The 27,715-nt window shown below is 45.2% G+C and overlaps 2 protein-coding genes across 3 annotated transcripts in view; one reads left to right on the top strand and one right to left on the bottom strand.

Moving 5' to 3' along the window:
- Window positions 1–6,135: 6,135 nt before the first annotated feature.
- Window positions 6,136–21,018, top strand: MARVELD3 (MARVEL domain containing 3). Of its 2 annotated transcripts, none has more exons than XM_022583280.2 (3): window positions 6,136–6,576; window positions 9,064–9,191; window positions 18,196–21,018. In XM_022583280.2, the coding sequence occupies exons 1-3, from the start codon at window positions 6,188–6,190 to the stop codon at window positions 18,831–18,833; spliced, it is 1,155 nt and encodes a 384-aa protein (XP_022438988.2). In that variant the 5' UTR covers window positions 6,136–6,187; the 3' UTR covers window positions 18,834–21,018. The 2 variants fall into 2 exon arrangements, with proteins under 2 accessions (XP_022438988.2, XP_089759420.1); XM_089903294.1 differs by lacking the exon at window positions 18,196–21,018 and adding an exon at window positions 12,980–14,811.
- Window positions 21,019–21,839: 821 nt separating this feature from the next.
- PHLPP2 (PH domain and leucine rich repeat protein phosphatase 2) overlaps window positions 21,840–27,715 on the bottom strand; it is a 73,019-nt gene continuing 67,143 nt past the window's right edge. Inside the window, exon 19 of the mRNA XM_022583278.2 lies at window positions 21,840–26,658. Coding sequence (XP_022438986.1) covers window positions 25,504–26,658 — 1,155 coding nt within the window. The 3' untranslated portion in view covers window positions 21,840–25,503. The remainder of the gene's footprint in view (window positions 26,659–27,715) is intronic.

The raw sequence follows: 27,715 nt of genomic DNA, 5'->3' as shown, positions 1-27,715 counted from the left end.
GCCATGGCTCACGGGCCCAGCCGCTACACGGCATGTGGGATCTTCCCGGACCGGGTCACGAACATGTGTCCCCTGCATTGACAGGCGGACTCTCAACCACTGCGCCACCAGGGAAGCCCAACAGCTAATACTTCTATAGTGTTAATATATGCCAACTACTGAGTCAAGTTTGTTGTAGACATATTTGCTTTATTTAATCTTATGATATGGGTATAATTATCTCTGTTGTGCAAATTAGGACACTTGGGCACAGAGAGGCTAAGTAATCTCCCGAGGTCATTTATGTAGTATGCAAAGTTCAGAAAGTACTGAACTAAACTGAACTGCATCCTTTCCATCCACCTGTGATGAAAGAAGTAGAGTCACCCAGGCCCAGGAGAGGGTGTATAGTGTGGGCTGCCCCAGCCTGAGCCTGCGCTGCCCCCTGCTGGCCAGCTCTGCCCTCTCTGCAGGCTTAACCAGCTCAGAAGTGCCCCCTGCCACCTGAGCTTGAGGGAGAGAGGAAGCCAGAAGGTCACGTGGAGAATATACAGGGATTTCCCCTGATCTACACACCTGAAGGCCATCTCCCTGACAGGGATGCTGAATGAAACCTCTCAGAGTTACAACTGGGAAAGTAAACTCTCTGCCACCAAATGCCATAGAATTTACCCAAAACCAATACAAATGTTTATTTTTTAAGGAAAAAATTAGGTAACTATTTGGATTATTCTTACATTAGGCTCTTCTTTAGGATAAAAAATTGAATGCTAACTTATATTAACAGATTGGTTCGCATATGGGTTGCCCCATGGAATGAGTGAAAAATGCAGACGCCCAGGCTCCACCTCAAGCCTGGTAAGCCAGAAGCACCAGTGCTTTACTATTTCTCCTCATGTCACATTTTTCCAAACCCCCAAATCTCTAAGACCATTTAACATCCCACTTTTCCAGTTTAAGCAAAGGCAATGCCTTTCCATTTGTGCTTCAGTAGAAAAGGATGCTAGTTTTTCAACTCTGTAAATTGCAGGTAATTGATAAGGGATGAAAAGAAAATTCTTGCCTGTAGACACACAAATTCTACCCTGTCTGATAGAGGTTCAATTGATTTTCCTTTCCCTCTTTGGAAGAAATCAGTTTTGCCTCCTTTGTACGTTGATTTCCTTATTCCTGATTTATGATGAGTCTATCTTCAGGTTCTCTTCTGAACCTACTGTAACATTTGCCTGATTCCCTCACTGATTATTGAGTTAAATAAAATCTTTAGCATGTGTTCATTTTATATCTGAATGACAGTTGTCATTTTACCTTTTTTTGGAAAATTATCTTTAATACACAAATGGCAAGTATTTTCCTTTTCCCTCCTCTTCATTCATCTGCTACTTGTGCTCTTTGCTTTAGTTGAAAACTCAAAGGGTTTCCTCAGAAAAGAGCCGCTACTCTTATAACCTTCTACCATCTGCATAACGTCTAACCAAGCATTCCTGGAATAATAGTGGAATGACCAAAAGATGTTACATTTTTCAGGGCAAAAGTGAGGTCAGAGCATTGGTTCCTAACCTCCTACAAAAACTAAAATAAAAGGACATAAACTTTAAATTAAATAAAAACACCATATTTTCATTGGTCTCTAACTCTGAAATATCTTATTTACTTATTTCCTCCTTACCTGTGTTGTTGATGGATTTATTAAAAATTACACACATTAGGATTGTTTTACTTTTAATGCATTTTATGCCATCTTGTACCTTATTCAAGATGTTACGGAAAATATAAGGTCCCTGTCATCTTCCTGAGTACACAGATTCATCTAAGAACTAATGTTATTCACTCAACAATTACTTATTAAGCAGCAACTGTGTGCCATGTATAATGGCAAAGACATCGTCCCAGGGGGCTGACAGACTAGAGAGAGGAAGAGACAACACAAATAAATGTAAAATTTCAAAGTTTGAGACCCACAGATGAAATGCATGTTTTCCATTCTTCCCCTCACTCTCACAGCTTTATGCCCAAATTTTTAGTTGGGTACCTTTGCAGTTACCTATGGTCATGTGACTATCTTCTGGCCAACAAGATGTGAGCAGAAGTGATGTCTCCAACTTGTTGGTCTCGCTCTTAAAGAAATGAGGAGAGCCCTTACCAATCCCTAATTTTCTTCCCTTCCTATGGGCTGAAATGTCAACACAGTGTTGACATTTTGGACCTTGTAGATGAGGGCAGCATCTGAAGAGTGACAGAACAACAACATAGAAGGGGCCTGGACTTCCAAGAACTTCAGAGAGCAGAGCCACCAAATGGGCTTGGGCTTTTCCAAGAGAGAAATAACTTTCTATCGTGCTTAAGATACTGTTGTGTTGGGTCACTGGCTCATCCAGCCCATCTTATAACCTAACTCTGACAAGCCTCAAAGGAACAGGGGATACTCTGAATATGGAAGTTAACAGAACATTCCTATGTGGGGCTCAGGAGCGAGCATTCTCCAAATGAGGGAGCATCAGGGGAAGTGAGATCTTCAGGGAAGAGGCAGGTCAGGCCATGAGGCACAAGATGAAACCACAAAGACTGATGAGCATATCAGCATGTTTCTCCTGGCGTCAAAAGCATGTCAGAGGCAGCTTGGAGGGACTCCCACTGGCCAAATTCAGGAAATTTTAAGTATCAAAAAAATTAATAGATTATAACACATTATTAGGGAAAAGTTAATATCTATCAAGTTAATATAATAGTTTGACTCCGTTTTCGACATCTGACTGCTGACATCTTTCAAGCCCCATCACTCCCCTTCCCCTTCTGTCCCACGTCTGCGCAAGCTGATAAGAAAGCCCAGGTGCGCCCTTGACAATGGCAGGAAGTTCACACCATGCAAGTTCTAGCCCACACATAAGAACCTTCACCCCAGTCCTATTCCCAAATTACAGTAAAACCCCAAAGCTAGTCACCTCTTCCTGCTTTCTCAAGCCATTTTCAAACCAACCTGGGAAACTGTTCTGCTCTCACCAGAAAGCCTCATTATGTGAGCAACAAACATACCCCATTGGTGCAGTTTTGACATCATCAGTCTTGACATTGGAACCAAATTGGGGGTCGGGTGTACAAACTGCTTCTGCAGGATGATCACAAAAGATGGAAGGGAAAGTTCTTCATTATAGAAGAATGCCAATAAATCAATAAATATAGAAAGATTGATAGAGTTAGAAACTACACCTCTGCAACCACCATTGTAATAATTCATTCAGGCAAGAAAGGTTAAGAAGGAACATACAGTCTCAAAGTTATTAAATACAAATGGGAGGGGTTTCCTTTAAAATGGAGAAGCTGATGGACACCACCTTATCCAAGTGATCAAATGTAACATCACCAATAATGGGACAAACTGACATCTGTGCCTCCTGATAGAACATACAAAGAAGGATATAACATCACCTATTTTAATATTCCTGCCAAAAGTAGTAAACTAGAATTTAATCATAAGGAAATGATCAGACAAATTCAAATTGAGTAAGTAAGTATTCAGTGGGGAGAGTCATGTGTCTGGAACTTACACTCCAATGTTTCATCAAAAAAAGTTTATAGCTATGTAGAGAAAGATAGAACAAATGTGGCAAAATACAATGTTTATCAAGGTAAAGATACAAAATAAAGCAAATGAAACAAAAAGGTAAGCTGGTATAAGGGTTTGTTTACTCAAAAAGAAGGTTCCAGAGGCCCAGAGGGAAGGTCTGAGAGAGAAAGGACCATCCTGTGTCTGCTTGTTCACAGAACTCTTCTCTAGCCATAGTTGTTCCGGGTTCAGAACAGGGTTTTGTGCAAATAAATATTTGTAGAAGGTCCCAGGATTTGGCCCCACCTTCTCCACTCTGAGAAGAAAGCTGTTGGAGCTCACAGGAGTGCTTCTGTGGGATGGGGGTTGGTGTCTGAGCAGACAGGCCTGGTGACCCCACCCACCTGGGTTTCCTCCTATCTCACTCCTCACTTCTTAATCCTCTTGCTTTTTAGCTCTAAATGTTAGTTTTCCCTGGGCCTCTATCCTAACTCCGTCTCTCCTTAAAAGAATAACATAGCTGTTGAGGATATGACAAAAACTAGTTAGACCCTACTAGGCCCAAGATGGCAGAAGATTCGACTTCCAGTAGACCTTGAGCCTCATTATATGCTTATTGTAATATGTTAGCATACGCTAAATGACACACTCACAGGTGCCATGACAGTCCTCAGACCAACCATAAAAGGCCAAAAAGTGGGCAGCGGCCCAATTCCTGGAAATCCCCACCTCTTCCCCCCAAATAGTTCAAATAATCCTCCCACTCGTTAGCCTATGAAATCACCCAGCCCATAAAAACTAACCGCCCCATATTTCGGGGCTGCTCTCTCCTTCTGAGATGGACTACATTCTGCCTATAGAATAAACCTGCTTTCACTTTACCATGGCTTGCTCTTGAATTCTTTCCTGCAAGAAGCCAAGGATCCTTACTTGGTGGCCTGTCCCAGGAACTCGCCTGAGACCTGGGACATGACCATCCTCTCCCATTTTCCTGCAACATCTTTATACAAAGGACGAGGAAGAAGGTAGTCTTCTCTCCCTCCCTGCTTTTGCTTTGATTATAAATATGTAGCCCACTTAGTTCTCGAGGCAGAGCCCTCTTGCCTGCTCGCCTGTATCCTTCACAAGCATCCTATATTAACAAATCTACATCTTACCTACCGCTTTGCCTCTCGCTGAATTCCTCCTGTGCCGAGACATAAAGAACCTGAGCTTCATTAAGTCATGGGACGAAGTCGTGTGGTTTCAACACATCCAACACGGAACTCTCCAAGTTTCCCCAAACCTGGTTCTCTCCAGTCTTCCCATCTCAGTAAATGGTACCTCCATCCACCCATCCTTTAAGTTATTCCTCCAAACTTCAACCCAGATCTGTCCACTTCTCACCGTCGACTCAGCCACCATCACCCCTCACCTGGATTTCTTCAGTAGCTTCCTAACTTATCTCTTGACTGTGCTCTCAGGCCCAGGCAGTCCATCTTCCTCACAGAAGCCAGAGTAATCTTTATTTTTTAAAAACGTAAATCAGAGCAAGCCACTCAGTGTTTCAAAACACTTCAATATTTCCCTGTTGCTCTTTGAAAATGAAGATTCTTCACCATGAAGACCCTACACCATCTCCTGCTCCACTTCTCAGCCTCATCTCATGCCCCCTCACTCTGCTTGCAGTGACATTCTCTTTTTTTTTTCATTTAAAAACTTTTGGAGCATAGTTGATTGCAGTGACCTTCTTGTACAGCTCTCTGCGTAAGTCAGGGTTTCTCTCTTTCTGGAACATTCTCTCAGCTCTCCTCAAGGCTGCCTCCTTCTCTTCTAGGACTCAACTCAAATGTCCCCTTCCCAGATCTATATAAAGAAACCTGCTTCGTCAAAATTTAGACGTCAAATTGTCTTCTCTGTTTCTTGCCAGTTCTCCTTTTCCACACACAGTAGAATGGACGCACGGTACAAGGAGAGTTCATTGCTGGATCTCCCGCGCCTGCTAGGCTAGGGGCTCACACATATTCGTTGAAAGAATTCATTAATAGACGGCAATTTTGTATGTTTTTAAATATCCTTCCTTGGCAAAAGAAAAGGCTGCCAATTCTGTGTGGTTCATCATTTTTTAAAAAAAACATTTATGAATCCAGGACTCTTGGATGAACTGGCCTCAAGTCCCCCAAACATAGTTGTTGTAAGGATAGCAGGAGAGGGAGGAAGAGACGGACAGTGGCTGGGGGGCCAGCTGGGTGGCTGTGGACGGATGGGTGAGAGAGCGGATGGGTGAACACTCTGGGGAAGCATACCCAAGGTGCTAAGTTGAGAGCACAGTTCCCTAGGCAGCCCATCTTGAGGGGTCGCGAAGCGGATACTTCAGGGCCGACGGGGCACGGCGGGAGGGCGGGAGTCCCCTCCTCTGTGTGTGAAGCAGCAAGCCCCTCCAGGCTCGCACCCCATCCAGGCGCACGCGCGCCCAGACCCCGGGCCGCGCTCAGCAGCGTCCCCTGCCGGCGCGCGCGCTCAAGTGAACGCTCTCCTGGCCCGCAGCAGGGTTAGTGCGCGTGCGCGCAGGTGAGCGTCCCGTCCCGCCCCGCCCTGCCCCGCCCCCGGGCTTGGCCACCTGCCGGGGAAACTTGTGGATTGTTGCCCTCGGGTCGCTCAGGGGCGGGGACGCGGAACAGAGCCATGGAACAACGTACGTCGGGGAATCGCGAGTCCCGGGCCCGGCCGAGAGAGCGGGACCCAGACCGGCACCCCCGCCCGGACCGAGAACGCCACCCCGAGAGACAGCGGGACAGAGCCGGGGACCGGCGCAGGGAGAGAAACGGGGGCGGGCGGAGAGACGAGGACCGGGATAGGGGGAGGGACCGGGAACCCCGCCAGGACAGACACAGGGCCGGGGACCATCGTGGCGGTGAACAAAGAGTTTGGGAACAATCCCGCCAGAGTCGGACGCGGGACGGACCCCGGCGGCCCACCTGGGACGCGGCCCCGCCCCTCTGGCCCGCGCCTTGGGAAACCGCGGAGCCACCGCCCCTGCGGAAGGAGGGCCTCGGACGCCGAGGACCAGAAAGGTGAGGTGGGGCAGCGAGGGCCCTCTACCTCGCCCCGGAGGAAGCCTGGGTCTGAGGCCATTCGGCGCGGTTCTGCTGTCCCGGCTACTTGTCCTGGGAAGCTGGTTTAAAGGAAGTGCCATTCTTCCCTTTTGAGCTCTTAGAGGTGACCTGGGAGGGAAGGAAGACCTTACAGTGCCCCCCCCACACACACACACACTCCTTGACCTGAACCTGATGAACAACGCAGAGACCTACCCCCCACCTCCCTCCACCCTCCACCCCCCTGCCCCCCACTCCCCCTTTAGCAGTGGAAGGACCGGGGACCAGGTAAAGAGGAAGAGAGGACTTCAGGACTAGAAAGGGAAGGGGTGGGAAGGAGATTGGGTGGGTTGGCTTAATCTGAGGCCCCTCTCTGACCCCCACCCATGTGGTCACAGGACTGCCCCTTGGGGCTTCAGACCCTTGTCCTGTGCTCCACAACCAGCCCTCCCCAAAAGTCCCGTTCCCTGGAGGCCCGGGCCTAATAAAAGACCAATGAAAAGCTAATAGCTTAATGTGTAATCCCTTCCAGGGGTATATGCATTTCAAAACCAGACAGCTGGGAGAAGATACACTTTTAGCCAAAGAACTGAATGTACCTAAAACTCTGCACAAAAGGGCAGAGATTTTTTCCCCCCTTTGTCAGTGAGGTCTTTCTGGGCAGCCTCATTCAAACCCCATGATTGTTTCAGACCCCACCCTCCTGAATGAACAAACTTTGCCATCACTACCTTGTAGAACAGAGTTCCCATAAGGCCTGTGGGGTGAGAGCATCATGACGTTCTGGAAGACTGTGAGCTGGGAGAGGGTAAGGATGGAAGGAAAGAGAGGTGGTGGTCCTAGACCCCACTCCCCCTCTAGGGAAGTGGTCTTTTTTCCATTGCACATTCCATCCAACTCCACAAATATTGCTGAATGCCCAGATTAGATGCCAGGCCAAGAAGGAGACAGGCAGGTACTGGAGTGATGACTGCCTTCTGGTTTTTGCCCTCGTCCCTAGGAGGAGTCCAGGCTCCTCTCTGCTATGGAACTTAGAGGCTTAAGCCCAGTCTCTCTTCTGGTTGTGTCTACACAGCGGGAAAGCTATTATCCTGAGTTTATGTTACATTATCTAGAACTAACTAGCCAAACTATGACAAAGGGTGTGCCCAGTTACAGTCACAGGCACTGGCTACTGTCTCCCTGCCTAAAGCCACACTGCATTGCAACTGCCAGGCCTGGGAGAATCCAGAGCTTCATGTTTAGGTTTCCTTCTAAACTGGTGTCCTGGCCCCCCTGTCCCACCCCCGCCAAGCCCCAAAGCTAGTGAAGGGAATACTTTTGCTTCTTTTGCTCACAGTTGGTGGTTTAAAACCAAGAGCAATTTATTTCTGTCTCTCCTCCACATAATAAGCATGTATTTAATGGATGGGAGGTAGGGCCAGGAACTACAGAGATCTACTCACGGTGTCCACAGGACACTGACAAGTAAACAGACCAATTTGCAGCACCTGTGAAACGTGCCACTCCAGTGGGGGGACAGACACAAAGAGAACAGAACTGGGGCCCTGACTGGGCTCTGGAATGTTTTCTGGAGGAGATAGCCTCAAAGCTGAGTTCTGGAGAAGGAGCAAGAGGCTGTCTCAAGCAGAGAAGTAGTTTCCACGGTGACCTGGAGGCATGGGAATGCAGGTCATCTTTTGGGGCGGGGAGAGGGGCAGTTCACTATGGCTGGGTCTGTGAACATGAGGTTGTGAGTGGAGAGAGATGAGCACGGGCCCTCCCTTGCTGTGCTTAAAGTTTGGACTTTATGGATTTCAAATGCAAAAAATACATGGTGAGATCTATGTTCTAGAAGGATCCCTGGAGCCCAGCTAGTAGAATGCAGCCCCCACCGTTCACCACTGAATCTTGGACAAAGCCCAGGATGTGCTGGATAAAGTGATAGGGAAGGGTGTGGGGGGGGGGCAGTGAGGAGAAGGAACAGAATATTCCAGGGCTGGCAGAGGAAAAGGGAGAGATGTGAAGATGTCCAAAGTTGTCTGTACCACCCATAGCCTAGAGAATGATTGTGGATTCAACTCTTTCCAAAGTAACAAGGGAAGGAAGAGAATGCCAGCCTGGGCATCAGTCTTGTGAATGCAAATTAGTTTTGAAGAGGGCCTAGTCCTCACTGAACTGAAAAGCTCCCCCAGGTGGCTCCCAGCTACCTGTTAGATATCCCCCGCAGGCCAAGCCAGCATGGGAGGCGGGGCTCAGAATTACTGAGATAAGTGACGTGCTTAATTAGTAGAACTCAGCCAAGTGTTTGCAGGCCTTGTATAGCCAATAAACCAGAAAATCCTCTGGAATATGCAATCTGTGGCAGATTTTCTGTTCTGTGCGTTCTTTAATGTCTGAGCCCAGCGTGAGGTGTCCAGAGTTCTAATGCTGAACAAGCTGTTGAATTTGAAGCCCGCTAATGGCCACACATGTGTTTGATTATAGTGAGCCCACTTCAGGGAGATATCCGCTTTCGACCCCCAGGCCTGGAGTACAGGAAGTGGAATATTACCAGTCAGAGGCTGAAGGGCTCCTGGAATGCCACAAGTGCAGATACCTGTGCACCGCGAGAGGTGAGCCATTTTGAAGGCAGTTTGACCAATTGCTTACCGTTGCTGGTGGTTCTGGACGGGGTCCGAGATGATGGAGCAAAAATTCAAGCCGACTTCCCTTTTGGTTTCCTCGTATTTTCGTTTTCATACCTGCGTGAAGTTCACACTTTCTAAAGAAGGGTAGGAACATCTGAAAGGGGCGGCTAGGTTTCCCGTGTTTCTCCTCGGATGGGCCCGGATGTGGTGAGGCAGTCATGCCTGCAGTTTTCAGAGCCAGCTCTGAGTTGCCGGCTGTCAGAGGGGGACCCCTCTGGCAAGGCAGGCCGAGTTAAAGAGAGATCACCGGAGATGGCAGCCAGGTTGAGCTCATGCCACAGGACAGGAGATCTGATGCCTAAACCTGCCATCATGGCTTTTAAATGTTGTTGACTGAGACCCACAGTAAGAAATAGGTTTCACATTAAGAACAAGTTCACATGTGCGCGCATGTGCACACACACGTCATGAAACAACACGCCATCACCTACGAAGGGCAGTAACTTCTATTTCATTGAAAACAAACAAAAACAAAAAACCACACTTATTAGAATCCACAGTATGAAGAACACTTAAATAATATCATGTGTCAGCTCCAAGTGTGGTTTCCCAGAGTTCCCATCCTAGCACCAGGCCTGGCCTTGCCAACAATGAAGAAAATCTGGTTTGTCAGGGTGAAGAAAATCTTACCCTTATGGCTCACATGATTGGGTAAGAAATTTTCCTCAGCTACCTGTGACTAAGAGGGGAAAACTTCTTGGCCTAAGGGGGAGAAATCATGGAACTTATACCTGAAGATGTCTCTTTTTTATTTATTTATTTTTGGCTGCATGGGGTCTTCATTGCTGCGTGCGGGCTTTCTCTAGTTGCGGCGAGCGGGGGCTGCTCTTCACTGTGGTGTGCGGGCTTCTCATTGCGGTAGCTTCTCTTGTTGTGGAGCACAGGCTTTAGGTGTGCAGGCTTCAGTAGTGGCACATGGGCTCAGTAGTTGTGGCTTGTGGGCTCTAGGGCATAGGCTCAGTAGTTGTGGCACACGGGCTTAGTTGCTCTGTGGCATGTGGGATCTTCCCGGACCAGGGCTCGAACCCGTGTCCCCTGCATTGGCAGGGGGATTCTTAACCACTGTGCCACCAGGGAAGCCCCTGAAGATGTCTCTTAGAGTGATTACAATGAGATAAATTATTATGGGATTATGTAGAACTTTCATGGAAGAGCTCTAGGCAATCCAGGTACAAGAATCCTCGCTCTAGTTTACGTATGTTGGCACACCCCGTTGCTTTTAATTCTCTCAATAACTCCTGAGGCTCAGAGAGGTACAGTAAGTTATATAAAGTCACACAGCAGTTAAGTGGAAGAGCTGGAATTGAAAGTTAGAGCCTGACTCTAAGGCCTGAAGTGGTTTACGTGCTTGACCTTCTTTTCTCGATGATATAAAGAATAGGAACAAGCCAGACGCTCTTTAACAGGTTTCTCTCTAGACGTATTCTTCTTCAGCGATTGATTTACCAAGAGGAGAGGGCAGAGCTTGAGGCCCCTGATTTAGCTTTGATTGCTTCTGGCTATTTGGTTGGGCCTAGATGTTGGGTTTCTGAGTCAAGATAGTGAAAGGATAGTTCAGCAGTCAGAAGCTAACAAATGAGGGCTTATAAAGATCTCTGGACATGCAGGGACCCATATAAATACACAATGCTGTGTTGTGTTGAGAGCAACAGCCATTAAACACTGGGAACTTGTCTCAAACAGGAAATTCACACCTGGGTAAAGGTCACCTGAAGATTTTCAGCCTCGTCTTAGAGTAGATCTTTGTGATTTCTTTTCCTCATCAGTGAAATCATGTCCTCCTCCAGCAAACTGGCAAAAATGGGAGGCAGCTGTGGCTCTCTCTAACTTCGTAGGGAGACCCTGCAGTTTGGGCTGAGTCACCCTTAGGAAGTTCAGTGGAACACTGACAAAAATAGATAAGCCCCGAATTCACGGTTACGGGCAAGACTCCTCAGCTACTAAAATCTTTAAAGGCTGAGGATAAAGATCAGATAAACAGCAAGTACAGACGTCACATGTGCATATCAGATCACTAGGAATCCTGTCATATATAGGTTGTGTTATAGGTTTATTATTTGGAGGGACTGGTGAGGAATTACAAGTTCCCTGGGGAGAAGGTACATGGCCTGCTCCCCTCCTGGCTCCCTCCGATGATTTGCATTTGGAGCAGCTTCCCCTTTCCCTTTTGTCCTTTTCCTCTTTCTTTAGACCTTTGGTGCTCAAATCATGATGGAGAAGATTGTAAAAGGAGAGCTAGGCCAGTGTAACAAGGAAATTGTGAAGAAAAAAGAAAAAGGGTGATGTGTGCATTCAGCTTCATGCAAGGGCTTGATGTTTCCCTTACTTGCAAACCATCCTTAAAAATTTAATTTCATTCTCTCTCCAAACGTTGTAATCTCTATAGTCAGTGGTGCTGTCTCTCACTCAGAGCCTGGAGGTTTAGGTTTTGAGATGGCTTCTCACTGCCAGTGGCATTGACTTGTGACCACACTGAAAAGGTTCAGAGGGCAGTGGTGGGGGTTTTGCCCCCCAACTTGCATTCTCCCTCCCCCTTTTATATGCTTATTTAATACCCTAACTCAGTGCTTATGGGACTGAGCCTATGTCAGCACGTACAACTCCCAGCTCAGAAGCACCCAGCTTTATATTATGCTGAGAGAAAGAAGTAACACACAGAAGAGTACATTAACTGTATGATTCCATTTGCATGAAATTCGAGAAAGACAAACCTAGTTCCTAATGACAGAGAGCAGATCAGTGGTGGCCTGAGGAGGAAGGTGAGGGGTTGACCACAAGGGGTGACTAGGGAACTTTCTGGGGGGATGAAAACAGTCTATATCTTGATTATGATTACATGGCATACACAGTTGTCAAAACTTACTAAGCTGTTTGCTTAACGCGGGTCATTTTGTTGTGTATAAGTTATATAACAGTAAAGCTGACTTTAAGGAAAGTAGCCAGCTTTGGTGGAAGATCTGGGGCTCTTTCATCGTCCAAGATAAAGCAGCCAAGAGTCCTGAAAAACTCCAGCCCTGGTAAAATATCACAGCCCAGATTTGCTCTTTAGGGAAATGAAAAGAAAACAAAATTAAACTTTAAAACATACTTACTGAATTAAAGTCTAAGAACAGTAAAACCAATTATGTTTCTCTAATTCAGTAAGCCTTATAGGTTTAATTAACTTAACCTTTCCTATCCCTAATATATATGAACCGCGGTTAACATTGTGATGGATAACTTCTATGCTTTTTTTCTAACGTCATTATATTTTTTAAGCACTATAAGTTCCTTCAAATTTGGAGAAATTTCCTCTTTCAAACTGAAGATGGCCACAAAACATATCTAAAGAGGATATAACTATTTTTCAGTCTTCTTGGCAGGGAAGGGCTAGGGCAGAGAGTGTTCTTGGCTTCCATAAAGGACACCTTTCTTTCTGCTCACTGGCCTGATTTCTGCCCCCATCGTCCTGCAGCCCACCTGGAGCAGGCTGCTTTGCTCTTTTGAGAGTTACCCTTTGGAGTCCAAAGTACCTCTGACATCATTTCTGGAGACCACAGTTCCCTGCTACCATCTAATGCTAATCATGTAGCTTTGGCTGCTCAGGCCTTCCAGGGGGCAGAATAAAGAGCTGGCTGTGGTGTGAGCTGCCACGGGGAAGATAAGCCTCAAGGTGGAAGTCTCCAAGTGCAAAGTAGCATCTCTCAAAATGGTAACACGCCCTTCTTTTGCAGCCTGCTGCCAAATGCTGGAGGTTCTCCTGAACTTGCTGATCCTGGCCTGCAGCTCTGTGTCTTACAGTTCCACAGGGGGCTACACGGGCATCACCAGCCTGGGGGGCATTTACTACTACCAGTACGGAGGGGCTTACAGTGGTTTCGATGGTGCTGACGGGGAGAAAGCGCAGCAGCTGGACGTCCAGTTCTACCAGCTAAAGCTGCCCATGGTCACCGTGGCAATGGCCTGCAGCGGAGCCCTCATGGCCTTCTGCTGCCTCCTCATCGCCATGGGCGTCCTGCGGGTCCCGTGGCATTGCCCCCTATGGCTGGTGATTGAAGGCTTGTTGGACGTGCTCATTGCCGGGGCATACATCCCAGCCTTGTACTTCTACTTCCACTACCTCTCGGCTGCCTACGCCTCTCCCGTGTGTAAGGAGAGGGAGGCGCTGTACCAGAGGAAAGGATACAGTGGCTTCAGCTGCAATTTCCATGGGGGAGACATAGGTGCTGGAATCTTTGCTGCCCTGGGCATCGGGGTCTTTGCCCTGGGGGCCGTGCTGGCCATAAGGGGTTACCGAAAGGTTAGGAAGCTGAAAGAGAAGCCTGCGGAAATGCTGGAGTTTTAGGCTTTTTAAAACGTTCCAGGGCTTCCCTGGTGGCGCAGTGGTTGAGAGTCCGCCTGCCAATGCAGGCGACGCGGGTTCGTGCCCCGGGTCCGGGAAGATCCCACATGCCGCGGAGCCATGGCCGCTGAGCCTGCGCGTCCGGAGCCTGTGCTCCGCAACGGGAGAGGCCACAACAGTGAGAGGCCCGCGTATTGCAAAAAAAAATAAAAAAGTTCCGAAAAACTTGAGTGATGGAAGTTACTCTGAACCACTGTCTTTCGTGGAATATTTTGTTGCAGAACTTGCCAACCCCTGGAAAGTAACAGACCAATTTTAGTTTGCTGGGCCTAGCTCCAGGGTACATAGAGCAGCACTGCCTGATGTAATAAACCCTGGTCCTGGAGCCCTCTGTTGGTGAGGGACCAACCAAAATTACTTTAAAAAACAAAAACAAAACAACAACAAAAAACAACCAAAACTAGAGCCCAAGACCCACAAGGAAAAGGCATATGCTGCAGCAAAATGCACTTCTTGAGTGAATAAAGGGAGATAACCAAGTGAATTTGAAGAAACTTATCCTCAAAGTTCACGAAAAGCCACACAGACATGAAAAAACATTTCAGCCTGAAGTTCTCTAAACACAGCGGTCTTAAGCAGATTAGCCTCGAATTTTTTCCTCACTGAACTCTAGGCCCTTCACTTCCTTAATGCTCTGGATGGCAGGGGATAGGGATGCCTGGGAAACTGCTGCTGTAAGATGTAAGCTGGAGGGAGACGTGGGCTGAGGAAAGAGGAATCAGATTAATTCACTGGGTTGCAAAGGAGGTATTCTAACAAGCCCCTTACAATGGGCTTGAAAGCTCAATAAGTGTTTTGTACCTCTTGTAAATGTACCATTGTACGACGAATTCAACCCGACATCTGGAATTCAGGATCCATCCAAAATTAAAGAAAGTAAAATCTTTCCCAGGATAAGTATGCTACTTCTGGCCAGACAACTTCATGGGTTCTTACTGCATGTTAAATTAGAACTTATGGCCCATTATAATATATTCTTGGTACAAGTGAATATGTTCTTTGCTTTATGTGACTCCAATAAAAATCCAAAGAAAAATTTTAATTTGGAGGTGATGGTTCTCTTTACAATATGTTTATAATACTATTTTCTTGTCACATTTAAAAGATGAGTTCCATTTGGGCTTACAAAAGGAAATACATACTGTTGCTTGTATATGATTAGAAAACTTCTTGAAGAATATATAAGAATGTATTAACAGTATTTGCTTCTGGAGAGGAAATTAAAAATTTTTTTTCATTTTATGTTAAGACTTGACTGCACATGTCTTAGTTTTATTTTAGAAAAATATGTTTTAATTTGATTTGCTTTCCTCAGTTTTTTCACATTTACAGTGAAAAGGCAGATAGTAGATGTTTAGTTAAGCAGAGTATTAAATGATCAGCCACAAAAGCAGCCTCACCCCAAAAGATGCTATTTTACAATAAAAATCTCCTGTCTGTTTCAGTTTCCACTTCCCTCTACAGTTTATCCCTCCATAGGGATAAACCGCTAGCTCTAGTAGCCCACTCTTTTCTTTTCTCCTGATGTCTGTGAATCTTTCTGCACTAACAACATGCTTGGAAATACTTGAACCTGTTCAATGTTTTCAGCAAAGCCAGGTCAGGCCTGGCTGGTGCTCTGATAATATCCAGTGGCCATATTTCTTCATCATTGGCCCCAGCAACAGACCATTATTCCTCTTGATTGTTGCAGTCAGTGGAGTGGTTGACAAGATCTATCAATAGATATATTACATTTCAGCCTGGCAGATATGGGCTGCGTGGGTTATGCCGCTGCTGTTTTGGCAGAATCTTGTCCCAGAAGGAAACATTCAGGTTGCCCACATCTTGTAGTAGCACGGTATCCCTGCTTCCCTTCAGGGGGTGAGAGATTAACTGCATGCAGAAGGAAAACCAAGGCAGAGAAAGGTGTTGGGTGGGGGAGATAGCCACTCCCCGTGAATTAGAATGATGTCTGGGTCAATTAATTTGCGCTGTTTGTAGGGAGAGAGTAGCCAGTAGCTTATGGTGCCTGGGAGGAGAGTGGGCAGTTCTGGTCTGATGTTATTTTCAGATTTAAATTAGAGGAATGTAGCTTCTCAACTGTCAGAGCCCGTAACTGCTGCGTTCCGTGGACCTCCTAGGAATTTGTGTGGGCCCAGCAGGAGATGGAATCAGCAAGCTCAGTAGCTGTTGCCTAAGTACATTAGACATACTGGTCTTTAGCTGCCCAGTTTATAATCGTTGTGGTACCCCCTTGTGTATCAGAGGGTTTTCCTGACTTCTGGGAAACCATGCTTTTCATAAATTTGTCCCTTTTCTTCTTCTTCTTTTTTTTTTTTTTAATATTTATTTATTTTGGCTGCACCGGGTCTTAATTGCGGCATGCGGGATCTAGTTCCCCAACCAGGGATTGAACGCCAGGCCCCCTGCATTGGGAGCGTGGAGTTTTCCCCACTGGACACCAAGGAAGTCCCTGTCCCTTTTCTTCTTAAATCTCTTATTAATCCCCTTTATTATTATTTTTTTTTTGGCCGCATTGGGTCTTCATTGCTGCGCACGGGCTTTCTCTAGTTGCGGCGAGCGGGGGCTACTCTTCATTTCAGTGCCCAGGCTTCTCATTGTGATGGCTACTTTTGTTGCGGAGCACAAGCTCTAGGTGCCCGGGCTTCATTAGTTGCAGCATGTGGGCTTAGTAGTTGTGGCATGCGGGCTCAGTAGTTGTGGCATGCGGGCTCAGTAGTTGTGGCATGCAGGCTCTAGAGCACAGGCTCAGTAGTTGTGGCTCACGGGCTTAGTTGCTCTGCGGCATGTGGGATCTTCCTGGACCAGGGATCAAACCCATGTCCCCTGCATTGGCACGTGGATTCTTGACCACTGCACGAGCAGGGAAGTCCCCTCCCTTCCATTTTATATATGTTACTGGGTAGCATCACCGTCCACTTGTATAACATTTTATAATTTTCCAGGTATTTTCACATACTTGCTTTCATTTGGGCCTCATCCCAGCCCTGTGGGATAAGACAGGGAGGCATTACCTTCATTTGTCAGATGAAGTGTCTGAGGCTTAGAGTCAGTGACTTGGGCACGGTCACAAGGCAGTAAAGAGCGGGGATGCGAGCCTGGCATTCCCACTCTAGGTTCATATGCTTTTCTCTTCATTCTCATCTCTGACCCCTGAGAGAACAACAGGAGACCTTCTCCCAGGAAGACGCCTAACGAGAGGCTGGGGCCCCTGTCAGTGACAAATGAAAGGTGACTTTGGACAAGTCGACATTCATCTCCATTCACCTCTTGGCTTCCACTGCCTCATGGCATTTGCGGGTTCCTTAAACTTGTAAGAACCCCCCCAAGTGAAGAGGCCAAGTATCCAGCAGGAGGATCCTGGCTGAATAGACTGGTCCACCCACACAGCGGGCTTGGAGGCCACGTAACAGAGCATGTGGACACTGTAGGAGCTGATCTGAAAACATCTCCAGGAAGAGTAAAGCACAATGCAGAGCAGTGTGTGTGGTGTCCTCCCTGTGACACAAGCAGGGAAAGGGGGGATGAGATTCAGATTTGAGTGCTTTTACTTGCATAAACGAACGCTGGAAAGTTATATCAGAAAATAATGAAAGTGGTTGGGGGTAGAGAACAGGGTGGACAGGGACATGGGTGATTTTTCTCAGTTTATGCCCTTTTATGTCATTTTGATTTTTTTTAAACTTTAAAATTTGAAATAATTATAGATTCACAAAACGTTGCTAATATAGAACAGAGATCCTGTGTATCCTTAACCTGGTTTTCCCCAGTGGTGACTACAGTACAAAATCACAACCAGGAAATTGACACTCTCCAGAGCTTAGTTAGATTTTACCAGTATTACATGCACTCATGTCTGTGTGAGTGTAGGTCTGTGCGGTTTTATCACCTGTGTAGATTCGTGTGACCACTGCCACAATCAGCTACAGAACTGTTCCATCACTGGAACTTCCCTACGCTCCCCATTTATAGTCACACCCATCCCCCTCCCGCTCCCCCAATCCCACTCCTCCCTGACAACCACTAATCTGTTCTCATTTTGAGACTGTTATGTAAATGGAATCATACAGTATGTAACCTTTTGAGACTGGCTTCTTTCACTCATCATGAATCCCTTGAGATCCATCCGAGTTGTTCCGAGTATCAGCTGCTCATACCTTTTCATTGCTGAGTAGAGTTTCCCCCGGGGATGGCTGTACCAGATTGTTGAACCATTCGCCTGTTGGAGGGCATTAGGGTTTACTGTGACATCTGTGTACATGTTTTTGTGTAGACCGAAGTTTTCATTTCTTTAGGATGAATGCTCAGGGGTACAGTTGCAAGGTCACATGGTAAATGTATGTATAGTTTTTAAAGTAACGGCCAAAAGTTTTTCCACAGTGGCATTTTGATTTTCAAATATGAGTATTAAAAAACAAAAACCAAGGATGTTAATGTTGAGTCTGACCATGTCCTCACAATCAGGTGGTATTTCTCTTGCCTGACCTAGAGAGCTTTCCTGGGTAAGTGACGTCAGTGTTAAATTCCCACTCTCTCTCCTCCTAGGTGTGATACAGATAGTGGAGGTGATATTGAATGGGATGGTTCTCATGTGTATCGTGGCCTCCTACTTTGTCCTTGCTGGATTCAGTGCCAGCTTTGCCAGCGGCGGTGGCTTTGGGAACGGCTATTACTCACCGTTTGAGGGCACTGAGCTGGAGCAGGTTCGGCAGCTGGACCAGCAGTACACGATCCTCCGGGCGCCCCTGATATACAGCGGCGTGGCTGTTTCTCTGGGGCTGGGTGTCCTCACCTTGGGTGTTTTACTCCAAGGAGCCAAGAGTCTAAACAAACTGCCGGGGAAGTGGCTCCTCTTTGAGGCCGCCTTCAGCCTCCTCGCGGCATTGGGCTACTGCGTAGGCATCGGCCTTTACCTCCACGCGGCCTTGCGGATCAATGCCACAGACACCTGCAGGACAAGAGAGAGGGTCTATGCCCGCAGGGGTCTCACCTGGATGAACTGCCAGCTGGCAGGCACTGATGGAGCAGCAGCCACCTTTGCTTGTCTTCTGGTGGTGATGTATGGCGCCAGCGTGGTGCTGGCCCTGCGGAGCTACCGAGAACAGAAGCACTACAAGGACAGCCAAGAACAGCACAGCAATTATAATGATGCACCAGAATACCTGTGGTCTGGGATACTCTGAGATCTACTACTGGAACCTAGAAGTCAACCCAGCTTCCTTATTTCTCTCAAAAACCACATTACATAAATGTGGTTTTCATGTACTTGATTTTACAAATGTTCCCTTTGGCACCAATGCAAAGCTAAATGATCATCCCATTTTTCTATCAATGTCTTTGTTGGCTGAGAGCTAGAAAAAAAATACCTCCACCTTCGCTACAAAGATCAACATTGGAAGTTTGCATATACGCTTATGGTTTGACTCTCTTACCAAATGGTAAGGTAATAATACTAAGTAGCCAGAGAAATTCTGAAAGATGAGAACAACACATCAGGGGTAGCAGGCCCAGTGTTACAGTGGAAATAGCTTGCCTGACCAAACTAAAGTCACTAAGAAAAACATGCCGTTTCCCCCTGTATTTGATCCCAGGGGAATGATTATAAAGCATTTGTGTGATTAGATTCCAAATGAGTAATTACATTCTGGCTCTCTCCTGGAAGAAAACTCTCCTGCCCATTCGACAGTATACCATGACTGTATGGGTCCCAGAGGTTGGATCCCTGAAACCTGAAGACAGGTAGGTGCTTTTAGCATGCATGTTCCTCCTCGGGATTCCTGGGGTAGGGCTCAGATAAAATGGTTTTTGCCACCTTTCCAAGCTAGTTGCTTTCTTGTTTCAAGTCATTTGATTGGAATTCACTTTCCTGAAATATTTTATAATTTCCTGAAATATGACGCCTCCAAATAGTGAGAAATAAAATTCATAAACTTCTTAAACGTGTTATTCAGCTGAGTACAAAGATAAAGCAGTTGATTTTACTAGACTATACAGGCATTTTGGAGCCTTCTTTATTTCTGCATCCCTTCCAGCGCCCTACAGAGTAGGCCTTCAAAGGTCGATTGTAATCTCTCACAATTCTGAATTGTTTCCATAATGTAACAGATCATTAACACTGAATCTCAAAAATAAAGTTCTTTCAGTAATTTTAACCTAAAGTTTTATAGCTGTGCTTATACTTTACAACTAGTCTCAGATATTCCGTTCATGTAAGATGCAACTAGAAATATACATGTTCTTATTATAAAGGGTAGTTTTTCTAGTTGCCATCTTTTTTTATAACATTGTTTTATTTTCATATTACAAATGAGATTAAACTATTAATAAGTTCAAACCAAATTTTTAGTACACTTCTAAAAACAGCAATTTTGACAGAAATCTCAGACTGTCTATACAGTTAGTAAGAAATCAGCAAACGTAAGCCCATTTCAATGTATGCCAAAGTGGCTATTAAAAAAATTCAGTCAATGTCATTTTCCTCTGATGTGTGTTGGCCATTTTTACCCCTGCATGTTTGCTGACTCTCTTCTCTGGAATATATTACCTTTCCTCTCTCCTCTTAAATCCTTCCTATTGCTAGTTCTTATAGAACCTATCCAAGGTGAAGGATCAAAACTAAACCTCAAACAGAAATGAGAAAATATCTAGATTCTACTTTTACAAAAAGTAAAGCTTGGAGGAAAACAACAACTAGAAGTCTACACTGCTAGCTTAAAATACAAACACCAGTGCCACAGAAAGCCGCTTCTGCTCCACCACCTTAGCCCGAGGCAGTGGCTGGAGTCCCGCAGAGTTTTCACTGAGTGGTAAGACAAGTCTAACAGCAGCAAAAATCAAACAACCCATTTCCCACCCGAACCCCCCCAAAAACCTTCCCAACACCCACTATTCCCACCTAGGATTTATTCCCTGAAACATACCCTGAGTAGAGCTTTGCCCGTGTCTGGGTCCGGGGCTTGGAAAAATGAGGACTTTGGCCACTGCGACCCCTGTGTGGTGCACTGGTCCAGCTCAGCTCCTCTCAAATCACTGTAGCGACATTCAAAATGCCTTAGCAAAACTTGCCTTAGTTACTACCACTTGGCAGGTTGGCAGGTCAAGATTTCTTACTCACATTTTACAGATGAAATGAAGGTTCAAGAAGGCTAAGTGGCTCGCCCAATGGTTGACATTTCATTGAGTGCTCACTGTGCCAGGTCCAGTACTGAGCTAAGGAAGCATTTGTTGACATCATCTCATTTTAGCTCACAGCTGTTGAGAGAGAGACTATTATCTCCATTTAACAATCGAGAAAAAAACACCTGCCTTGGAGAGGTGAACTTGCCTAAAGTCAAATCTTTTTAAGTAGCAGAGGAAAAACTCAGACCCAGTGAATCACACACGGGAAAGTGTTCTGAGTGACTAACGTGCTCTTGTGGTGCGTGATGTACCAGGGAGACAATATCACATGAAGGAGAGAACACACTCAAGAGAAGTTCACTTCTGCCACCCTGTAGGCAGGTGTGCGTGTCATGGAACCGAGGTATGAAAGTAGATGGTGGCATTGAGCCCAGCACATTGGAGGTGCTCAAGGAACAGTTGGTGAACCAAGTTTTCAAAATTTCATTCTGCTAAACGAGGAGGAAACCGGCAAAATGATTTCAACTGGGCCTTTATTTGGAGTGAGAGGTAGCTAATCTTGCTTGGAAGTCCAGAGATTATGGGAGACAACCAATGGGGAGAGGGGAGGGGAACAATTTAGAGGCTTAGCTAGATTAGATGTACTGTGTGAGCCAAAACTCACCACTGTCTTAAACTCTAACACCAAAGCCATTAGGACAGACAAGATGGCCAGATTACCCACTTAGTTCCTCTGTATCACTGGTAGTTCTGTGGTTTGTTTAAGAGGAGCTGTAGATTATTTACAAATTAAGTTCCCTCTAGTCAGCTAATAACCTGCATGGAAATAAGGACCATGCTTCCTGTCTTTGGGATTTCTTTAAACATATAAACCAAGTTAGAATATAATATTTCTTAATGTAAAATATCTTTATTGCTATTTCAGCTTAAATGGTGATCAAAAATATTTATTCTTGCCTTAACTCATAGCTTCATAGAGTGTTATGGAATGTGGTTTCATTTGTTATCTTCCCCTACAACAAGAAAAAGCAGAAAAATCCTAAAGGTGCTTTTGGTTAAGAAACTAATTTCACATACAAGTTAGAGAAAATTACAGTTTCATGCTAAAATAAAGTACTTATAAAATAACAGGTACTCCATTTTAAAACAAAGCCATGAAAAAGATTCCATTTTATTTTATTTATTATTATTGTTATTATTATTTTTTTTTTTTACAAACAATAGATTTGCTGCAACATGCTCTGGCTCATATTATTGAATTAAAAAATTTAACACATTTCAAAAATATCAAAAATACACTATAATGAGTCTTAGGACTACAATATGACAATGATTGCACAAAACCATAAGATATGAACTCACTGTCTGGATGACATCCACTGGCAACAGTGAGAGAAAACCCTACAGCTTCTGAGAGATGTGCGTGAAATTTCGAAGGAGCTTATGTGTGATTGAATGATCATCAAATGAGGGAAACAGAGCAGGATTTACTGTAGCTGCTTTTCTCAACCCAGGAAGTGCTTACCCAACTATGGGGCAAAAGTCACTAACTGGAGAGAAAGATTAACTTGCCATTGGGGGAGTCTGAAAGTCCCCACCCAGAGGGAAGTAAAAAGTGACACAAGACAGTTCTATAGTGATGCTGAGGACATCACTGAATGGCTTGGAGACTATTTAATAGTTGGTACATTTATCAATAACAGCCAAGTGCTCCCTTATGGAGGTCTCTTCATTAGTAATTATTGAGTAGATAGAGAAGGTGAGCCTGTGGCTTCCAAGTACCTGCTTTTGCTGAAAGCCTACATGGAAAGAAGGGCATCATTTGATATTCAGTAGATCAGCCAAACCTCACTGGCTCCATCTCCTAGAAAATAGCACCCAATGATCACCAAGCTGCTCGTGTTGGCTCTTCTATACACCAGGAAAATGAATTCATCAACTTATTGCACACATACACTCTACAGTAGTATAATAAAGCCCTCTCTTGTAATGAGGAGTGGTAATTCAATGACTCTATGGTAGCACGGTAGATGTATGACATACTAGCATTCAAATTTTCAAATGTATTTTCGATCCATTTGGATAAAAATAAAAATACCATGGCTGCCAAGACTTGTGTATTTTTCTTTCTTCCATGGGACTCCTGGACTGCTCCCATTAAGCAGGAGTGATGTTCTTTCAGAAATTCTCTTAAACGTCTCTATTAAATGGGAGGTACTCACAAGGACCTGAGAATCATGCAGAGGCCGGGATCTCTGGGCTAGAGGTCAACGGGCCTCTGCCCACCTGGGGAACACATCTCTGGGTGAAGTCCTGGGAAGTAGATTACATTCACCTGGAGGCAGATTACTGGCTTTCACCATCTGACAACCTAATCAGATCACACAATAACTGTAAATGACTTCATAGGTCAAAAGAGTTCTGTGTATTTTTGGTGATGGGCTATGGCCTTTTCATCCTCTGTTTTAACAAAGAGCAATTATAGAGGGAAATGAATCAAAGGAAGTTACAAAAAAGAGTAGTCAGTTTTGGTGTAGCCTATATTAAAGGTTTTAATACAACCTAACATTTCCTGAACATAAATCTACCACATAAAAGAACATCTGGAACTTTAGGGTCCTTCTGACTAAAAAGTAAATACATTTACTTTTAGTAAAGTCATTTCATAACTGGGTTTTGTGGTGGTTCCAATTAGTAGGGTGGGAAGCTAAGACAAGAAAAGGTTCACAGATAAAGGATAATTTTTAAAAGACTATACTATTGAAGTGGTATATTCCCAAAATAATTTCCAACACTGTCATCTTGGGTTTTTTCCGTCATTTTCATTCCCCCTCCCAATTTTTCTATTAAAAAATAAGGCGGCAACATACTACTGTTCCCGTCTTTCTTACAGCACCTGAACTTTGCATGAACCACTATGTTCCCCACTTCAAATCAAGACCTGAGTTCTAAAATTTTGCAGTAGCTAACCAGTAGTTTGACACAGAAAAGCTGTGTTCCTGGTAATTTGGGGACTCAAATTCAGATCCTTGATGGGCTGAACACTAGACAGCCACTGGTATGGAACCCCCCCAAGAGTGTACCCCACTGACACACGCACATGGGTACGGGGCCTCTGAGAAGATGAGGATACATAACCATTTGTGGAGTGGTCATCTGGTTTTCTACCACTGCTTTAACAAAACTTCCCTCCGCCCCCCCAAAAAAAAAAGACAAATATATGTATAGATTAACCTTATCTTTAACATTTTGTTTCTCATGAAACAAATTAAAAATGGTTCCACTCTATTTTCTTTTTAATTGTGAAAGTATTTAAAAATTCAAAGCACATTCCCCACTGGGTAACATTAAGCAATGTCAAAACTTCGCAGGAATAAAGAGGAATTAATTTTCCTAAGTACATCTTCTAAAAGAAAAGGCAACAGAACAGAATTATGGAAGGAACTGCATTTTGCAAGGGTTACATGGAATGTGCAAAAAAAATCAGTAAACCAGGTTTTCTGTAAGCTTAGGATTTTCTCAATTAAGTCTTTCAGAAATTAAGCCCAGTACTGTGAAACCATGTGAGATGGATAAGCATTTTCAGAAGAAGACTCTGTTAAACATTAAGAGGTGAACCCTCAACTCACTCCTGATGTTTTAGAAAACCATCTCTCTGCTCTAGAGTAAGAGAAGGAACCTGCCTAACCCGGAAGCTCCATCCATCCATCTGTGCTCGTTCGGCCTCAGTCTGTTCAGAGTCATCTATAACTCAAGGTTACTTGCATGTAAGCAGCAGCAGCCTTGGCCCTACGTGCTAGGAGGCTGACTGCCACCTCCATCACATGTTATGGAAAGAGGCCAATCCCCAAATGCCTCTCTTGTGACCTGCTGGGAGGTTCCTAGCAGGTGTCACATTTGTCAAGGAGTTATTCTCTTTTTGTGATTTGGGGGGAAGTAGTCTTAGTCCTCACTCCTTCCCCATCTTCATTCCCAAAAGAAGGTCCTACTCCCCTGTGTCTCAGGAACGTTCACAGCCTGACATCCAACAGTTAAATCAATTTCCCAGGGCCCCTCCTAGAACCCTCACAGCCGGCGCCAACACCGGACGACCATCCTGCCTGTGGACAAAGGCGCTGGGCTGCCTCTAAGAAGACTGGCTCGAGTGCAGATTCAAAAATAAAAAGTTCACAGTCAATGAAAAGTGCTCTCACTACATCACATACATAAATTATCTGTTTGATTGGTTCTACATTTCCAATAAACATCATTTTGATAGGCTGTATTCTCGTAGAGAAGAAGGAAAAGCCATGTGACTAGTCACGTTGCATCCCGTCAGGTTGAGATATAAGGTGATTTCTCTGTCACAGAGATCCAACAGCAGCAATCAGTAAAGGGAATCAATCTTCAGTTATTTCCTCCACAGAAATAGTCCCTTTCCTGCCCAGGCAGGCAAATTCTCAAAATTATCCTAGGAGAGAAAGGGTTAATGGCAGGTGGTAGGACTGGTACAGGGCAATGCCTGCCTGCTCCCCAGTAGCCCTGGGGATCCCAATGCAGGTTAAATGTGAAACTGAACACTGATGGTGTTTATAGCTTATCCAGAGCAAGACCCTGACAGCTCTCACCATGTCTGGCTCCGAGTTCTACCCCCCTCTCATCTGTGGTTTAGAAATGCAGAGGCAGAGTGCCCCTGGTAGGGTGCCCTACCCCACACCTCACAGCCTTCCCAGCGCCGTGGCCCCCAGGGGAGTACTACAGCGCCGTGTCAAACTCCTCTGCGAGCTCGGTCCGACCCTCTTCGCTGGAATCAGGCTCAGGCCTGCTTTCCTGGTGGTGTTTCATTTGTTCCTTCACTTCTTCTTCGAGGTCACGAGGTACAACGAACTGGTCCTCCGGCTCCAGCTGAGCGGGGGCAGCAAAATAGCCAGTTTTCTTCCTGGGTGCTTCTGTGGCCACTTCGATGAGGTTCAGGCTATCTCCCAGGGGCACAATCGAGCCATTGGAGAGCTTCTTTCCGTAGAGACAGGAAGTGGAGGGAGACTTCTGTAACTCCGTCTTGTCTTTGCTCACTGGCAGAAGGATGCCACTACTCACACTGTTCTGTCTTCGGATCCCAAAAACTAACCCTCTAGCACGTTCCTCGAGGCATGGGGTAGGAGAATTCTCCCTAAGAGTGGGAGAGTTCTCAAGCTGCCTGCCCCTACAGCAGTGGATATCTACTTCTACTTCCACCTTGCTGCCATTTGTCATGACCCCTTCAACGGGCTGGTCGTCATCACTGTCCAGGCCGTTGTCGGACTGGTTACTGGAGAAAGTCGCACAGGACGGCTGGCGCTGAAACACCCCTGATGTGGGCGTTGGGTGGAGGCTGCAGCGCCTCTCTGGCCTTGAAAGCAAGCCAGCGTCCAGGCCAACAGTGTTATGTTCGTCAGAGGCAGTGGATCCCACCTCACTGCTCACCTCTGAAGTAGACATCTCACTGCTGAACTCAGAGGCAATACCACTACTGGAGGAAGGAGTGGTTGGCTTGGGCGGGTCCTTGATGGCGGCGGTTGAAGCAAATCCCACAGGACCTGGGAGGGTGAGCCCATTCATTTCACAAGTGCAGCCCTCCTCGCCAACGTTCAAATAAACCACCATCGCACCCACATTGTCCTGACAACCATAGCTCTGTGCTAATGTGCACAGCTTCTTGGCAGCCGCTAATGGGTCTTGTACATGGCATACTGCGTTGACTGCTTCTGTGTATGACAAGTGTTCCCACAATGCTTTGTTTCCCAGAATCAGCAACTCATCCTGAATGGTAAGTGGAGTGGAAGATATGTGGGGCTTGGGGAGGATCCAAGGGTAGAGGTATGTACAGCCCAGCAGCCGGGTACAGCAGGTTACCCCATTCACTTTGTTGTCCTAGAGACAAGCAGAATGCAAACTCTGAGAAACAAGCAACAATGACACCGAATTTTATATCTCTCTAGATCACAATGCTTAGGGCTCTACAATAAAACAGAATTGACATGTTATGTGGTTTTTCCTAGGATCTGTGTAATTTTAAGTGGACTTACGAAAAATAAATGTATAGAATTCTAAAAGGACAAAATATCAAATGGGTATTATTCTGCAAATAGTTCAGAGGACTGAGTTAAAACCAATTAAAATTAAGTGGCTAAAAGGCACCTCCGTCTCAAAAGATATTTGCTCTAACATGAAGTATAGGCCTCAGCATGTTCTTAAATAGAGAAACATCTGTTAGAAAAACAATAAGCAAAACTATCAATTCCCCATCACTAGTATTCTTGGAAGGGCCAAAACTCAGATGGGTCACTAAATATGACTTCTCATTTAAAGGCAGAGTTGGGACTGAAGATACTGAATGGCTAAGAGAATTTTTATAGCTAAAGCACTGAATAATGCCTAAAGTCTGAAATCAGTGGCATAATTTACCTACTCTGTAATGGTTGTACCAAGAACGATGTAATTCTAAACTCAGAGGAAAATAACCCTGGTTGCAGGCTGGGAATGTTTATCTGCCAGATGCTTCATATTGATTTCTTCTCAAGATAAAACCAAACAAAACTGCTAAAGCCCTCAATATACTAATTTCATAGTTGCAGTCATTCTTTGGGTGAAAATCCTGCCTCATTTATCAGAATTTGTCACAAATTCTCGAAATTTATAATCTTATTTTCCTTACCTGTAAAATGAAAATAAAAGCACTTCTTTCATAGGGGTTATTGTGAAGCTTAAACAAAACAGTCAAAGTACAATGCTTAGCAAATAACAAGAAAACAATAAATGTCTGTAGTTATAAAAGTGTTTCCTACTTGTCCAGGACTCCCTAAGAAAAATCTGAACATTATCTAAATTCTGTAATAGACTAATCAAGCAAAAAGTTATCTTTTATCTTTCATCTGTCTTGACTGAAAGACTCTCCTAAGACCAAATTTCCAGAATCTCCATAGCATCA

Source organism: Delphinapterus leucas, chromosome 20 (assembly GCF_059928025.1).
Source record: "Delphinapterus leucas isolate spDelLeu-1000000601 "Yukka" chromosome 20, BTC_Dleu_Yukka2, whole genome shotgun sequence".
Lineage (NCBI taxonomy): Eukaryota > Metazoa > Chordata > Mammalia > Artiodactyla > Monodontidae > Delphinapterus > Delphinapterus leucas.
The sequence above is the reverse complement of the archived record's forward strand: the minus strand, read 5'-3'. Positions and strand labels throughout refer to the sequence as shown.

Coding starts and splice junctions, on each gene's coding strand:
- MARVELD3 (XM_022583280.2), top strand. CDS start 6,188: ATGGAACAACGTACGTCGGGGAATCGCGAGTCCCGGGCCCGGCCGAGA. Junction 6,577..9,063: donor GGACGCCGAGGACCAGAAAG/GTGAGGTGGGGC, acceptor GTTTGATTATAG/TGAGCCCACTTCAGGGAGAT. Junction 9,192..18,195: donor ATACCTGTGCACCGCGAGAG/GTGAGCCATTTT, acceptor CTCTCCTCCTAG/GTGTGATACAGATAGTGGAG.